General features: G+C 31.1%; 6 protein-coding genes and 1 pseudogene across 7 annotated transcripts, besides 3 other annotated features; 5 read left to right on the forward strand and 2 right to left on the reverse strand.

The window, feature by feature from the left end:
* Positions 1-2,379: part of a mobile genetic element that runs on past the window's edge.
* On the reverse strand, positions 13-923 carry TVAGG3_0427980 (annotated as a pseudogene). The gene has a single exon. A coding segment is annotated over exon 1 (911 nt).
* Positions 964-1,413, reverse strand: TVAGG3_0427990 (uncharacterized protein; the record flags this gene model as incomplete). The annotated part of the gene is made up of 1 exon (XM_051233703.1): positions 964-1,413. The coding sequence occupies one exon, from the start codon at positions 1,411-1,413 to the stop codon at positions 964-966; it is 450 nt and encodes a 149-aa protein (XP_051103433.1).
* Positions 2,380-3,512: 1,133 nt separating the features above from the next.
* TVAGG3_0428000 (uncharacterized protein) lies at positions 3,513-3,728 on the forward strand (the record flags this gene model as incomplete). Its single annotated transcript, XM_001318231.2, has 1 exon — positions 3,513-3,728. The coding sequence occupies one exon, from the start codon at positions 3,513-3,515 to the stop codon at positions 3,726-3,728; it is 216 nt and encodes a 71-aa protein (XP_001318266.2).
* Positions 3,729-4,840: 1,112 nt separating this feature from the next.
* Positions 4,841-5,641: a mobile genetic element.
* Positions 5,642-5,674: 33 nt separating this feature from the next.
* Positions 5,675-6,213, forward strand: TVAGG3_0428020 (uncharacterized protein; the record flags this gene model as incomplete). The annotated part of the gene is made up of 1 exon (XM_001318232.2): positions 5,683-6,147. The coding sequence occupies one exon, from the start codon at positions 5,683-5,685 to the stop codon at positions 6,145-6,147; it is 465 nt and encodes a 154-aa protein (XP_001318267.1).
* Positions 6,214-7,094: 881 nt separating this feature from the next.
* TVAGG3_0428030 (spectrin binding) lies at positions 7,095-8,342 on the forward strand (the record flags this gene model as incomplete). Its single annotated transcript, XM_001318233.1, has 1 exon — positions 7,095-8,342. One exon carries the CDS (start codon positions 7,095-7,097, stop codon positions 8,340-8,342), a length of 1,248 nt encoding a protein of 415 aa, XP_001318268.1.
* A 47-nt stretch (positions 8,343-8,389) lies between these two features.
* Positions 8,390-8,516: a mobile genetic element.
* Positions 8,517-10,192: 1,676 nt separating this feature from the next.
* Positions 10,193-13,723, forward strand: TVAGG3_0428050 (antigen BSP-related family; the record flags this gene model as incomplete). The annotated part of the gene is made up of 1 exon (XM_001318234.1): positions 10,193-13,723. The coding sequence occupies one exon, from the start codon at positions 10,193-10,195 to the stop codon at positions 13,721-13,723; it is 3,531 nt and encodes a 1,176-aa protein (XP_001318269.1).
* A 209-nt stretch (positions 13,724-13,932) lies between these two features.
* Positions 13,933-15,477, forward strand: TVAGG3_0428060 (leucine-rich repeats (6 copies)-containing protein; the record flags this gene model as incomplete). The annotated part of the gene is made up of 1 exon (XM_001318235.1): positions 13,933-15,477. One exon carries the CDS (start codon positions 13,933-13,935, stop codon positions 15,475-15,477), a length of 1,545 nt encoding a protein of 514 aa, XP_001318270.1.
* Positions 15,478-15,797: the final 320 nt, after the last annotated feature.

Genomic DNA, 15,797 nt, shown 5'->3' on the forward strand with positions numbered 1-15,797 from the left:
ATATCCCAAGGTTCATCCTTGTTTGCTTATACTTTCTTTGTAACTGCACCAATTATGTTATTGATATTGCTTTGAGTTTCTTCCAGTCTTATTTTATCATTTACAATATCTTTAATCATTTCATTACATGCATTCTTAAAACTATCTGATTTTTCTAATTTACGTCTATCACTTTCTTTAATTAAATCAAAGTTATAACCTTGTTGAGAATAAAGTGGTTTCTTTATCAATTCCTTGAACGCTTCTGAAAGTGAAGATGAAGAAATTCTTGCCACTTGAATTGGTTTAAATTCTGCTTTCATTGCTTCTTTCTGTTCATTGAACACTGGATTGAATAAAGCAACTTTAAAGAATTTCTTAGCTGAAATTTCAGGTCTCAAATGTGCATATTGACCATCAAACTGATTAACATATCGTGGTAATCCATCCGGTCCCTCTTCAACAGCATTTAATTTTTCATTGAAATAAGAATATGGAATAAGATGGTATGAATATATTGGACCATTTTCACCTTCTCCAACGTATTGTTTAACAGCTTTTCCATTTTCATCAAATTGCAAAGGATAACATTCATTATATGCTTATACGTTAGGATAATCCGTCATTGTTAATTTATACCCATTTATGACTTTAATATTTCCTTGACCATCAGTAACGAAAACTTCATTTATACCATCAGGTTTTCCATTTGGTCCTGTAATGTCTGCTTCATGTGCTTCCCAATTTGGTCCATGACGTTTGGCATATGCTTGAGCTTCTGGTAATGTTAAAACGTTTCTCATTTTTTAACATTTTTTGAAGACCAGCAACAATATGAACTAATTCTTTCATTCCGTCTGGAACTTTCATAGTTCTATTATATCACCCTTTTTGTTTGTCCCTTGTTTTAATGGAACCTGTAGAAGATTTGCTATTTCTGTCATGTTTAATTATAAATAAAAAATAAAAATTAATTATAAAAAGTTAATCAAATTTAACACCTCCTTTATTTAAATCAACTATTATTTTTCCATGTTCACCTAATTGCTGATATTGTGTGTAAAGTTCATTAATGCTCATTGGTAAATTCACTTGATAAAGCATAACGTTCAACTGTTGACGACTAAACCCACTGAAAATGAAAAGTGTTGATAGATTTGATTTAATGTTTGTGCTTAATGCTTTGAAGTATTGAACAGCCATGAAGAATGAACACTGAATGTGTCGACATTGAGTTAATAATTGATTAAAATATGATTTCTCATTAGTTATTAGTTTTGATTTCACGGCATCATCTAGAAAAATTAGTGAATGCAAAAATTCTTTATCAAAATTTGAAATAGAAAGTGTTTCAAATAATTCATCCCGTTGTTTATCAATAATTTTATCCTCTAATCCTTGCTTCTTGATTGTATTATATAATTCTTTATACATTAAAAAGTTTTTTAAATAATCTTCTGCTTCTTCTTGTGATAAATAAATAATTGGAATTTTGATTAAATGCTTTAAAGATTCAAATGTATCATCTGAAGGTGAACCTGAACGGTTGATATAAATTAACACATGTGAATAGGGGGAAGTGTTAGCAATAATGATAATTTGTTTTAATATCGTTAATGTTTTACCTTTATTTTGTTTACCAATTGCTGCAGTGATTGAATTTAAGTAACATTCAGAATATGGAATTTTCATTAATTTTTCCTTAGATAGAGCATTTCTATTATCACTCAATGCTTCATTAATCATATCATCTATGTATGTATTATATACATCTGTTAATTCTTCAGAATTGAAATCCATTTAATCAAAAATAAATTTATAATTTTAAACATTTCTATTCATCAATATTTCATCATATGAACTTCTATACTGTGGTGGTGTACCTGTTGGATGATATTTCAAACCTTCATCCGGTGTCCATGTCCAATACGTAGTCCTAGTAAACCAAACCTGAGGAGGATTTGTCACCTTTGAACAGTAAGTGTCATTTTCACCCTGAATGATTGGATAAGCTTTCACTTGTACTGTAACTTGTGAGTTGAAAGTTTCTAATCCATCAAAGAATATACCCGCTCCATCACGTTGAACTGGAATAGTGCATAAGAATGAAGTTTGGTCTTTCCATGTTCTAGCTAATGGCGTGCCATTATCATCATTCAGTGGTCTAGTTAATGAGTCCTCGTATTCTTCTGTGCATTCATTCACTCCATCTAAATCAGAAGCTTGAAGCATACGTGTAAAGAATATGTCACCCACTGTGGTCATCGCTTGATCGGGGAAGTTTCTGGAATCTATAGTGACCTGAAGACCTCGAAGCATTGGATTTTCTAAAACTGTTCTTTGCATTGCATTCTTCGGAAATGTTAACACAACATCTGTAACATTATGAAGAGCGTATGAGAAATCTGAGCTAATACCTTCAGGAGTGATGCAACCTCCATTTAGTGAACGAACGTCAATATGTTGAGCTGGAATCATGAATGGATCTTCCTTACTGAATAAACGTGGTATTGCTTTAACTGATTCTTCAATTAAACCGTATCCTGGTGTAATGCATTTATCCTCTAAAACTTCCATCTTTGTGCATGAAATAATAACGTCATCAACTGTTGCGTCAGCAGATGTAGCGGCTAAGCTTGTAATTAATTTGGCAGGAAGTCCGATTTGTTGGAATTTGCGATCATATTTATAAACATGATTCATAATCTTTTCATAATTTTCATCAGTTATCTTTTCATAAACGTAATTTTGTAAATCAGCAACTCTTAACGGGTCAACCTGACAAAATACTAAAGTATCCCTGAAAATATAATATTTAAGAATGATTCACCAAATGATTTAGGATAATCATCGAACGCCTGAAATGCTAACAAATCATTTACCGGAATAATCATATCAAAAGTGATATCAACTTCTTCATTTGCTTTCTTGAAAACTTCTGAAGGGTCAATATATTTACCACATACTGAGTTATCATATTTTTGAACATTATTATATAACGAATGAACAAACTTTTTAACTTTCCTTTCTGATTTTGGTTTATATGTTGCAAATGCGAAAGATTCACGGGCGCAATCCATCTGAAGATAACCGGCATCACCTCTTTCGGTTTCTACTTCTAATTGTTTAAAGCTTTGATTTGATGATTTGTAACCAACGAATAAACGCATGCATTTAAAAGCGGCATCACATGTGAAAGCTTTATTTGAAACTAGAGTTGCTTTAACTTTGCGTTTAATATATGTGTCACCTAATTGGTTCACATCATGAGCCGGATTTGTAATTCTTAAATGAGTTTGTTTATCATCAAAATATGGAGCATCAGAGTCATAGCATGAACTTTCAAGTTCTCTATAATATCTTCTACCGTCATTCTTTGCGAATATTTCATTTATCTTTTCGAATGAATGAAACACATTTCCATTAATCGGTTTAGTGTTTGGCACCAAATAGTTAGTCGTCATTTATTATTAAATAAAAAATCAAAATTAAAAGATGAAAATGAATTTTTAATTTTAATGAAATAATCAACTATGGCTGCAGGTATATTTAAGAAACTGTGGGATAAAGTAAAAAGAGGAGCGCATAAAGTTTGGGAAACAATGAAGAAAGGAGCAAATTGGATATTTAAGAATAAAGAAGCAATTAGTGACGTTGCTGAATCAATAACACCAAAAGCTGCCCCAATAAGAGAAATATTAAATAAAGGAGAAAAAGTTTATCAAAGACTACAACCGATACTAAGATAAAAATAATATTTATTTATTTTTCCACTATCTACCTCCTATTTTATTAAGTATTCCTTCAGCAATTCCACCAATTGCGTTACCTGCTTGTGCTCCCATCGCCGGATTACCTGCTTTAGTACCTAATACTCCACCTATGATAGTTCCTGCCGTTTTCGCTACTGGTGCCAAAAAGTTTGCAACGGGTTTAATAATTTTTTATGAACCCAACCCGCAGCTTTCTTAATTCCATCCCATAATTTTTTAAAGAATCCTGCCGCCATAGCTGATTTAATATTAATTAAAAAATATATTTCATCACTTATATTCTAATTTTTATTTAATGATAAATGAAAACGATTTTAAAAATAAATGAAACAGAGGAGGAAGAAATAAATGAAAGTGAAAATGTTCAACAAAAAATAAACGTTGTTAAACCAATTACTGAAACAAAAATTTTTTCATCTGTTGAAGAATTTAATGACTATTATGCTAATAATAAAAAATTATTTGAAGAATTGACAACGTGTAAATTGAATAAAATGTTTAAAGTTGATGGATTCAAAATTTCAAAAATAAAAGGAGTGGTTAGTTTGAAATCTATTCCTCAATCAAGAATCACCTCATTAATGAAAATAGATGATTTAACAAAAAGAATAGAAGAGATTGAAGAAAGAATGAATCAAATAATTGATTTCATAAATTCAAATAATCATTAGTTTCTAATTTTTTTTACACGTTTATGTGGTTTTTCATTATGACTCCATTGATTCCATTCAGGATTTAAACAATGTTTAATTAATCGTGGAATAGCTGACATTATCTATATATATAACTTCATTATGTATGGGTTGAGTGTAAATGTCTTACGATTCTGAAAATGTTTTAAATCTTGATTTATTCAAAAACGTAAGAATAAAAACCGTCAGAATCATACATTTTTTACTTCATATGTTAAAAAAAATGATACAAAATCGTTCTATATTGTATGAATTCTTACGTTTACAAAAAAAGTCACACAACCCGTCAACTATACTACTTATGTAAATATCTAATGCGACGTTAAAAAATAAGATGAACTCAATTCGAAATCATCAGACAAAAGTAAATGACTTGAGAAAGCAGTGTTAATGAAGGAGTAGGGGTAATTTTAGCTAAAAGTGACACGCCTGTAAAAAGTGACACACCCGTGAAGGGTGTGATTACCGATCGGTAATTTCGACAGTTTAGAATTTAAAATTTTTTATGGAACTGTTGCGAGTTTCATAAAGAATTTAAGGAATATAAGCAAAGATTTGAATCAAAATCTTAGACCTAAGCCGCTCGATTCGCTCGCGGCTTCCGCGAATTACAGATCAGCAAAGATTTGAATCAAAATCTTCGAACTAAGCCGATCGCTTCGCTCGCGGCTTTCTTTATTATTTTAAATTTGCATATTTCCATCAAAAGTTCATAAGGTAAAAAATTTCGTTTATTTTTACTAAGAAAAAAAAAGGTTTTTGATAATAAATTTATTTTATTTCGAAAAAGTAGCAATAATCGTAAAAGGGTATTGATAGGCTTGCTAAAGTAACTAATTTTAGCTGTCAAATACTTTTGTATTTTGAAGTAAATTAGTATAAATTTGTTTTTACTTTTATTTCGAAAAAGTAACAATAATCGTAAAAGGGTATTGATAGGCTTGCTAAAGTAACTAATTTTAGCTGTCAAATACTTTTGTATTTTGAAGTAAATTAGTATAAATTTGATATTATTTTAACTCCCTTTGAAAACCTCAATTTTCCATACAGAGGGAACGGGAATAGCATCCAATATTCCCTGAGAATGGTTGCGCATTCTCAGTTCCCTCTATATTTCGAACGAAGCTCTCATCGGTCTTTTTTTTAATACTAAACGTTTTTTTCCCCTGTCACTTTTAGCTAAAATTTGGGTTTGCCGTTAATGAAGTGAGGGAGAGAATTGTCACTTTTAGAATAAAATGGAAGAATCCCAACAAGTTCCGACTTTAGAAGACATTTGCGATTTTGTCACTAATGTCATTGGACCAGATGTTGAAGCAATCAAGCGCTTTGAAGGAAAAGAAGGCCAAAAATTCGATGGCATTGAAAGCAGATTACGAGAATTCCAGGTTTTACTCGAAGAAGTTCCAAAAGCAGGCGAATTTGAGAATCCAGAGCTATTAGCAAAGCATTTACAAACAATATTTTCTTCCATCGATGCTCTTTACAATTTTGTTCAAGATGTCAAAAACAGACTCACTATTGTCAATCAAGAAATCGATAGAAGATCACCAAAATTATTGCGCGGCTTATTTAAGTCCAAGGATACATCAAAGCCTGCTGATTTGAAGCAGGCAACTTACGAAACAGATTCTCTCATGGAATTGTACGGAATTCTCCCTAAAGAAGGAGTCCAAGAAACAAAAGAAGAGCCTAAGGCATAATACCTTATCATTTTTCTTAATTATTTTTATGTCAATATTAATTTAAAATAAAAACTGTTTTATAGTTAAATAACCCATCATAATTTTCAATTCCAAATATATTTCCCCTAAATTTGGTAATAAAACTGTTTCCCAAAAAAATTCAATTTAAAAAAAAGATAAAATCCATATCTAGTCTCATAAAATTAATTACTCCATGATTGATATTCATTTGTAATGTTTTTTCAGGTCAAAACTAGATATTGTTTTTCTAATGAAGCCACAATGAGCAACAGACCATAATCATTTAAAACTATTTGAATTGTATCAAGACTACTATCAAACATTCAATTCTTTGTTCCAGCTTAAATCATCCGCTGAACAAGAAATTAACGAGTTATATTCTAAAATCAAGACCAACCTGATTGATACCAAACGCCACTCTCTCGAACAGATTATTGATACTATCAGCAAAATAACACTATACAGAAACCGCTACACTAGACCATATCTGTCGCTTTTCAAAAAGATATACGACGAATACCATCCAAAAGAGATACAAAAAGATTCAAAATACAATTTTTATTTTGTTAAAAAAGATAAGCACCCAAAATTGAGCAATAAAACTACAAATCCATTTTATTACCTTATTTATAAAGAATATGGAATTCTTTTAAAGAATTTTCCAGGTGAAACATTAAAAAACTTAGAAAATAATAATTGTTCAATCGATGTACATGAAGAAAACACTATTTTCAGAGCAATTATGGATGATGAAATACAATCATTTATCTCGTTTACAGAAAGTGAGCATTTTGATAGGTTACAGCATCTTACAAGTCCATTTTCTCCATGCAAGACATTATCTTTACTTGAATTATGTTGTTATCACGGCGCAGTCAAATGTTTTAAGTTTTTAAGAACAACATTTAAATCAATAATCTTTTTTGAGTGGAAATCCAGACATCATGAGTGAATGCTTGAAAGATGCAAAGCCTAACAAAGTTTGCATGACAAATGCAATAATTTCGCACAACATTGATTTTGTTACTTTCTTGATGGATAACTATGATCTTCAAATTGATATAAAAACATGTTTAGAATACTATAATCTCCAAACATTTTTTGTTTATTTGGATAAATACAATGCCATCGGAGATTGTTTTTATTATTCACCATCATTTAATATTCCATCATTATGCGAGTATTTCTTTTCTCAAACTCTTACTATTGAAGTTTTAGAAAGAGTAATGCCTGGAAGATCTGTACTCCATTATGCTGTTGAATGCAATAGCAAGGAAACTGTGGAATTTCTTATTTCAAAAGGCGCTAACGTTAACCTAACAATTAAAAATAATAACACACCTCTTCATACTGCAGCAAAATTTAACTGCCTTGAAATTGGAAAAATTCTTGTATCTCATGGTGCAAAAATTTATGCAACGAATAAACATGGGAAATCTGCTGTTCTTATTGCAGCTAAAAGAAATAATTCAGAAATAGTTGAATTTCTTGTTTCTCAGGGAGCAAATCCCAATATCACTAACAAAACAGGAAATTCTGCTCTCATGTTCGCAGTTAAATTTAATAATTATAGAATTGTAAAATATCTTATTTCCCACCGTTCAGCATTTGACAAAAATGGTGTTCTTTACAGCGCAGTATCCCGCAATTGCATTGAAACTGTAGATACGCTTATTTCGCTTGGTGCAGATATAAATGCAATAAACTTTTATGATAAAAGTGTCCTTCACCACGCAGCAAAATACAACAATGCAGATGCAGCTAACTTTCTGATTGCACATGGAACAAATGTCAATGCAAAATGTAAAGCAGGAAAATCAGTTCTTATTGATTCAATAAAGTTCAATGGTAAAGATGTTGCAAAAGTTCTTATTATGAATGGCGCAAATATAAACGAGAAAACAATTGATGGGAGATCTCTTCTTCATTGGGTTGCATATGATGATAAAAAAGAAATTGCCGAACTTCTTATTTTAAATGGTTCTGATATAAATGCGAAAGATGGTTTTCAGGCTACACCTCTTCACTATGCAGCAGGGAGAAATAATAAAGATACAGCAGAACTTCTTATTTCTCACGGAGCTAATATTAATGCAAAAGATGCAATCGAAAAAAATCCAATCAACTATGCAATGAAAAATAATAATAAAGATCTAGCAGATCTTTTCATTTCCAAGTTTTGGATGGAATGATCAAAATTAATGATGTATTTTGTCTAAATTATTATTATTATTTTTTTTAAGGGTGCACTTACGCCCCTATGACACAGGCTTCAATTCAGATGTTTAAGATTAATTTTGAATGACGCTTCACGCCAGTTGTCAAAAATTTGAATTAAAGTCAGATGGGCGTAAGTGCAGCCTTAATAAAAATGGTATAAAAATCAAATAAAATGTTTTATATTGAAGATTTTATCAAATTAAACTATGTATCATCAAAGAATGAGAGTTATCCTGATTAATAAAGATGTCTTGTGAAAACTTCTTATCCAGAAATTTGACCTGTCCTGGAGGTTTTTTGTTTCAATTTTTGAAGTGTGCGCTTGATTTTGATAAGAGAACGAAATAAAACCGATTTTAAATTTTGTAAACTATTCAAAATTCAAAAAAAAAATCATATAGGTAGTAAGATTTGTATATCCAACAATCGTAATTCGCTCATTCTGATCATATGTATGATCGTTGTATATGATTTGGATATGATTAGTATTTGAAATAACTGAATTATATTGAATTTTTCATTTTGACATTTTTCAGAAACATCAATTGGTGCGCAGCACGCCCATAATGTTTTTTTATGTGTGTATGGGTGTGTTTCTATGGACAACTGTTTTAAATAATATCCAGGACCCAAAAAATTATGCAATGTTATATATAAGGTTTGTTAAAAATTTCGCCCCAAAATCTTAAATTCGTAACACTCTCAATTTTGTGAGGTTACGGGTGGGAGCGCCTGTGAAATTGACAAATACGTAAAATCTCAAAATTTCGTGTTACGAATGATTTAACTTTAACTACAGATAAACAGTTTCTCTTTTAGCATAGGAACTTTTTATTAATTCTGACTCCTTTTAGCGAAATTAAAAGGAATGAAAAATAAAAAGAAACCACTTATAAAATATCGATCTTCATCAATGTAACAATATTTTTTAATGTATATATTTGTAATAAAAAATAATTGTTTTCATAATGTTGCATTTATTGCATTACCGTAGTTGTTTTATTCTCCTTATCTCACGTAAGTAAATTTTACCTGTCAGTATCTTTCATATTCCGCGATATATCAATATCATCTATACGATTTAAATTGAGACCATGTAATTTTTTTCAATACCGAGTCATGAGTATCGTCTTTGTCATTTTTGATCTCAGTAAAAATTGGATCCTAAATTTCTATTTTTGATCTTTTTCGGTTTGACCAATCATAGATTATCGGTTCATTGAAAAAAATTTACGCTCCATGTTGTTGTTTCATAACATTTTGTGTGTGTCACAATTTAACAAAAAAAAAATCCGATAAGTATCGAGTGAAACCGTTTTCGTTTTGTCCATAATATTTATATCTCTTTCTGTATTTATAACATCATAATATTAACCTCACTTATAAATGCTAAGTGAAAAATTTGTTTGGCATTTTTTTCTATTCCTTCTGAAATTTTTGGATTTTCAATCGTTAAAATATATTTAATTAGATTCAACAATATCACAAACAATTATTTATTATCTTAAATTCAATTTTGTAAATGTACTAAGAAAGCAAATTTTCTCTCTTTAGATATCAGTATCTTATTCAATACATATCATCACTTTCAAAAAATGGTTAATGTTTTTACAAGCGGTTTTTCTAATATTGTCAATACTTTAAATATCATATTATTAATTACAATATTTAAAAATATTTAACAATTATACAAATGAAAAAGTGAAATTGAATTTTATCGGAAATTTGTATTTCTGTTTTTTTGATTAATAATATGCTTTTTCTCTTCGTGCGAATAGCCTTGGCAGAATGTCCTTCTGGCGAATACACTATCCCTAGTAGCATGAATGAAATTCCTGACGAAAATTTTAAAGACTGCAGTGCCCTCAGAAGTATTATTATCCCAGATCATGTTACCAAAATAGGTAATAATGCATTTGCTAATTGTTATAGTTTACAAACTGTATTTATGGCAGATAGTGTTACTTCAATTGGAGAAGCAGCATTTACTTCTTGCTCATACCTTAATAATCTCACGCTTTCTCAAAATCTTACAGCAATTCCACCTCACATGCTTGAATTTTGTTCAAGACTCCCTAATATTATAATTCCTAGTTCAGTAACATCAATTGGGGAAAGTGCTTTCACAGAGTGTGTCATATTTAGATCAATTTCAATTCCAAATAGTGTAATATCAATAGGTCAGTCTGCATTTGCTGCTTGCTTCGCTCTGACAAGTGTTACTTTATCATCGCAGCTTACTACTATTCCTCATGAATGCTTTTTTTATTGCCCTGCTCTTAAAAGTGTTACTATCCCTGATAGTGTGCGAACAATTGAAGATGGAGCGTTTAAAATGACGGGTATTGAAATGTTCAATTCAAATCATATTACGACAATTGGTAACTCCGTTTTTAATAAATGTCCAAAACTTCACACCGTAACTCTTCGAGGTGATCTTCAATCATTTGGAACATCGGTATTTTATCAATGCCCGAAACTTGAACACCTTAACATGACTAGTTATCACTTGGACATTCCTGATAATACATTCTATGAATGTACTTCACTCATAGACGTTTGGTTTCCATCAAGTATCAGCAAAATTGGAGTAAATGCATTTTATAAATGTACTTCACTTGGAAGACTCTATGGAACTTCGCAGATCGAAACAATTGATTCAGGAGCATTTGATTTATCAGGTCTCACCGAATTAGTTCTGGATAGTCTTAAAACAATCAAAAGTGAAGCTTTCAAAGATTGCGAAAAACTCACAAAAGTAATTTTGAGTAATCATCTAACTACAATCGACAATTATGCATTTCAGAATTGCATAAATCTCAAAACAGTTTCATTACCTGAAAGTTTAGAAACTATCGGAAATTTTGCTTTTTCATATTCTGGTATAGAAAACTTAATAATTCCAAACACTGTTACATCTATAGGAAGCACGGCCTTTTGTGGTTGCTCTAATCTTACAAGTGCTACACTATCTGAAAGATGTCCAGCAATTTCTTTTTTCATGTTTGCATCTTGTTCATCATTAAATACAGTTACAATTCCTTCTGGAGTTCAATCAATTGATATATGTTCTTTTGAAAGCTGTTCATCTCTAACTTCAGTTAATCTCCCAAGTACACTTACTTCGATTGGTACTAATGCTTTTAGGGGTTGCCTTAATTTAGAACAAGTCACAATATTAGGAAATGTTGAAATGATTAGTAATGGCGCATTTTTACATTGCGATAAACTTGTTAATTTATCAATGCCAAATGTCAAAAAACTTGGTGGAACTTCATTTCAATATTGTGGATTCCAAACATTATCTCTTCCAGATGGATTAACTGAAATAGGTAAATCTGCATTTGAATCCTGTAGCCAACTTGAGAACATCACTATTCCTGAAAGTGTAACAGTGATAGCCGAAAGCGCGTTTAGATATTGCACAAGTTTATTAAATGTTACAATTCCAAGTCAAGTTCAAACAGTAAATCATCAAATGTTCCTTGGATGCTCTAGTCTAAGAAGCGCCTCATTTAATCATGTGATAGCTATGGGAGAATCTGTATTTAAAGGTTGCTCCAGCCTTGAATCGGTAACTCTTCCAAGTACTCTTGTAACAATTTTTGGATCAGATTTTGTTGATTGCAATAGCCTCAAAACCGTAATTATTCAAGTACCTGAAAATGTAAATGCAATGAATAAAGTTTTTCAATCGTGCTCAATAGAAACATTAATATATCAGAGCCCGATTTCAAATTTTGTTCTTAATTGCAAAGTCACAACAATTATATTTGATCTCCCAGATTCTGATTCAAGTGACACTTTATTGAAACCAATGGGCGAATTCAATGTATTATCACTCATTCATATCAAAAATATTAACAATCACCCAATTCCAGATAATTTTGTTACTGCAGATAATGTTTCTATTTTGGTTGAACAAAATGGAATTAGTATTAATGAAACAGCATTTTCATCTCTAAATATAACAAATTTCACATATCTTGGAATAGATCCAATTCCAGGAGATTTCTTAGTTAAAGCAAGCTCTTGTGAACATGTTTACGTCACAAGATCATACACCTCGAACAAACTTGGAGGTCTTGATGTCACTGTACTTGATGAACAAGAACCAACTCCAGAGCCAGAAGAAACTTCAAATTCTTCTTCATTGCCAGAATGTCCATCTGGCGAATACACCATTCCCAGCAGCATAAATGCAATTCCAGATGGGCAATTTCGAGATTGCTCTAAACTCACAAGTATTATAATTCCAGATCACGTTACCACAATTGGCAATTATTCTTTTGCAAATTGTTCTAACTTGCAATCTGTATCCATGGCGAATAGTGTTACTTCAATTGGGGAAAACGCATTTTTTTCTTGTGATTCTCTAACAGACATCACACTTTCTGAAAGTATTACTATAATACCCCCATCATTGCTTAATACTTGCAGACATATCACTAATATTATAATTCCGAATTCAGTCACTTCTATTGGGGACTCTGCATTCTCCCAGTTATCTATTTCATCAATTGTAATACCTAATAGTGTTTTGTCGCTAGGAACTTATGCTTTCGCAGCATGCATGCGTCTAGCAAGCGTAACTTTATCTTCGCAACTAACTACTATTCCTTCATATTGTTTTTATCTGTGCTATCCACTCGTAACTATCACTCTTCCTGATAGTGTAAGAACAATTGAAGACGGTGCATTTAGCTCTACAAATATGGAAACTTTCACTTCATCTTTACCTCTGACTTTTCAAAATCGCGTTTTTGATTTTTGTGATAAACTTGTATCTGTAAGCTTATCTAATGTTCAATCAATTGGAAGATCATTATTTTCTGAGTGTTCAGCACTTGAAAGTGTTGAATTCTCAGGAAATCTTGATGATATCCCTTCTGAAACATTTGATGGACTTTCTGAACTTACCACTGTTGTTTTGCCACAAAAAATTAAATCTATTGGTACTCATGCATTTAGAGGTTGTACTGCTCTTCAATATTTACGTATAAATTCAGAAATCGAAACGATTGAATCCGAAGCCTTTATTGAATCAGGTCTCATTGAATTTAACAATCAAGGAAGTGTCAAATCAATCAAAAGTAACGCCTTCTCTGGTTGTGAACAAAATCTTCAAACAGTTGTTATCAATAGCGGTCTAACTGCAATTAATGAAAGTACATTTCAGAACTTCAACAAACTCCAAATTGTTTCTTTACCTGATAGTGTAGAAACAATAGGAAACGTTGCATTTCAATTTACTGCTTTTACTAGTTTCACAGTTCCAAGAAGTCTTAAGTCAATTGGAGATTTTGCTTTCCAAGGATGTCAATTAACAACATTAACACTTCCTAAGGAATGACTGAAATTGGTTCATATACATTTGAATCCTGTAGCCAACTTCAAAACATCACACTTCCTGATAGTTTAACAACAATCAATGATGGTGCATTTAAAGGTTGCAGTAGTTTATTATATGTTTCAATTCCAAATGGAGTTACAAGAATTAATCCATATTTATTCGAGGAATGCACTAATCTCAGAAGTGTTGACTTAAATCATGTAACATATATGGGAACAAGTGTATTTATACATTGCAATAACATTGAATCGATTACTCTTCCCAGAAGTCTTACTAGTTCAGATGGTCGCACATTTAATGGTTGCTCAATCAAAAAAGTTATAGTTCAATTACCTGAAATTTTTCCCTATTATATATCTCTTTTTGCGGAATCTTCAATAGATCTATTAATATTCCAAACTCCAATATCAGATGTTGTTTTTGGTGATAGAGAGAGCATGAAAAATGCTGCGAAAACAATAATTTTTGATCTCCCTAAACCTGATTCAAGTACTTCAGAACTGAAAGCATTCGAAGAACTTATTGATTTAACATTCATTCATATCAAAAATATTAACAATCACCCCATTCCATATAATTTTGTTATTGCAGATAATGTTCCTATTTATGTTGAACGAAATGGAATTAATATTAACGAAACAGCATTTTCAAAATCCAATATTTTTAACTTCACATATCTTGGAAAAGATCCAATTCCAGGAGATTTCTTAGTTAATGCACGTTCTTGTGAACATGTGTATGTCACAAGATTTTACACCTCGGACAAACTTGGAGGTCTTTATGTCACTGTACTTGATGACCTAGAACCAACTCCAGAGCCAGAAGAAACTTCAAGTTCATCTTCTACTTCATCAGAAGAAACAACAAGTTCTAGTTCTTCATCTTCATCAGAAGAAACTTCAAGTTCATCTTCTACTTCATCAGAAGAAACATCAAGTTCTAGTTCTTCATCTTCATCAGAAGAAACATCAAGTTCTTCTTCATCTTCATCAGAAGAAACATCAAGTTCTAGTTCTTCATCTTCATCAGAAGAAACAACAAGTTCTTCTTCATCTTCATCAGAAGAAACAACAAGTTCTTCTTCATCTTCATCAGAAGAAACAACAAGTTCTTCTTCATCTTCATCAGAAGAAGAAACAACAAGTTCTTCTTCATCTTCATCATCTCCATCAGAAGAAACAACAAGTTCTAGTTCTACGTCTTCATCAACAGAAAAAGAAGAAACACCAATAATTGACCCTAAGACTCCAATTCCTCCTCCAGTTAATTCATCAGCAGCAAGCCAAAACAATACCGTCGAAGAATCATCTACAAACAGCAGCAGTGGAAACAGTGATCCAAACAACAGCAACAATGGTGGCAGCAGTAACAGTGCAGGCAACACTGCCGGAATTGTTTGTGGTGTTGTTTTAATTGTTGCCATGATTGTTGTTGTCATCTTTGTTGTTTACAAGATGAAGTGTGCCAAAGATGGTAAACCAGATGTTGAAGTTGGTGATCAAAACACTATTCTTAATCAAAAAGTTGATTTAATGGTTAAACAAAAGTTAGATCAACTTGTTAAACAGAAAGTCGACAAAATTGTTTCTGAGAAAGTTGATGAGATTGTTACATCACGTCTTGAAGATGTCGAGAGTGACAATTACGATTATGAAAGCCATGACCTTAATTATAGTGATGAAGAAGGTCACACAAACGAAGATTTTATTTTACCCGATAAGAACAATGATTCAGATAATATTATTCAATTATAATATATTAATAAACTGTTATTTATTTTACTATTCTATTTTAACACATTTTTGATCTGTTTGAATTTTATTACACATTTTATTATTTGAATAACAACATAAATATATATATCTATATAATTTTCAAACAAATAAAATTTGAATGACGAAAGTGATTTGTGTATTATTGTAATATATTTTATAACATTTCCCGATTTTTACATAAAATATTATTTATAATTTATTCAATATTTCATTTTTCAAGATACTAAGAATATCGTATTAAAATGACGCACGAAGTATATAGACTCTCGGTTATATTTTTAATTGACCTTAGATTGTAA

This window comes from Trichomonas vaginalis, chromosome V (genome assembly GCF_026262505.1).
Source record: "Trichomonas vaginalis G3 chromosome V, whole genome shotgun sequence".
Lineage (NCBI taxonomy): Eukaryota > Parabasalia > Trichomonadida > Trichomonadidae > Trichomonas > Trichomonas vaginalis.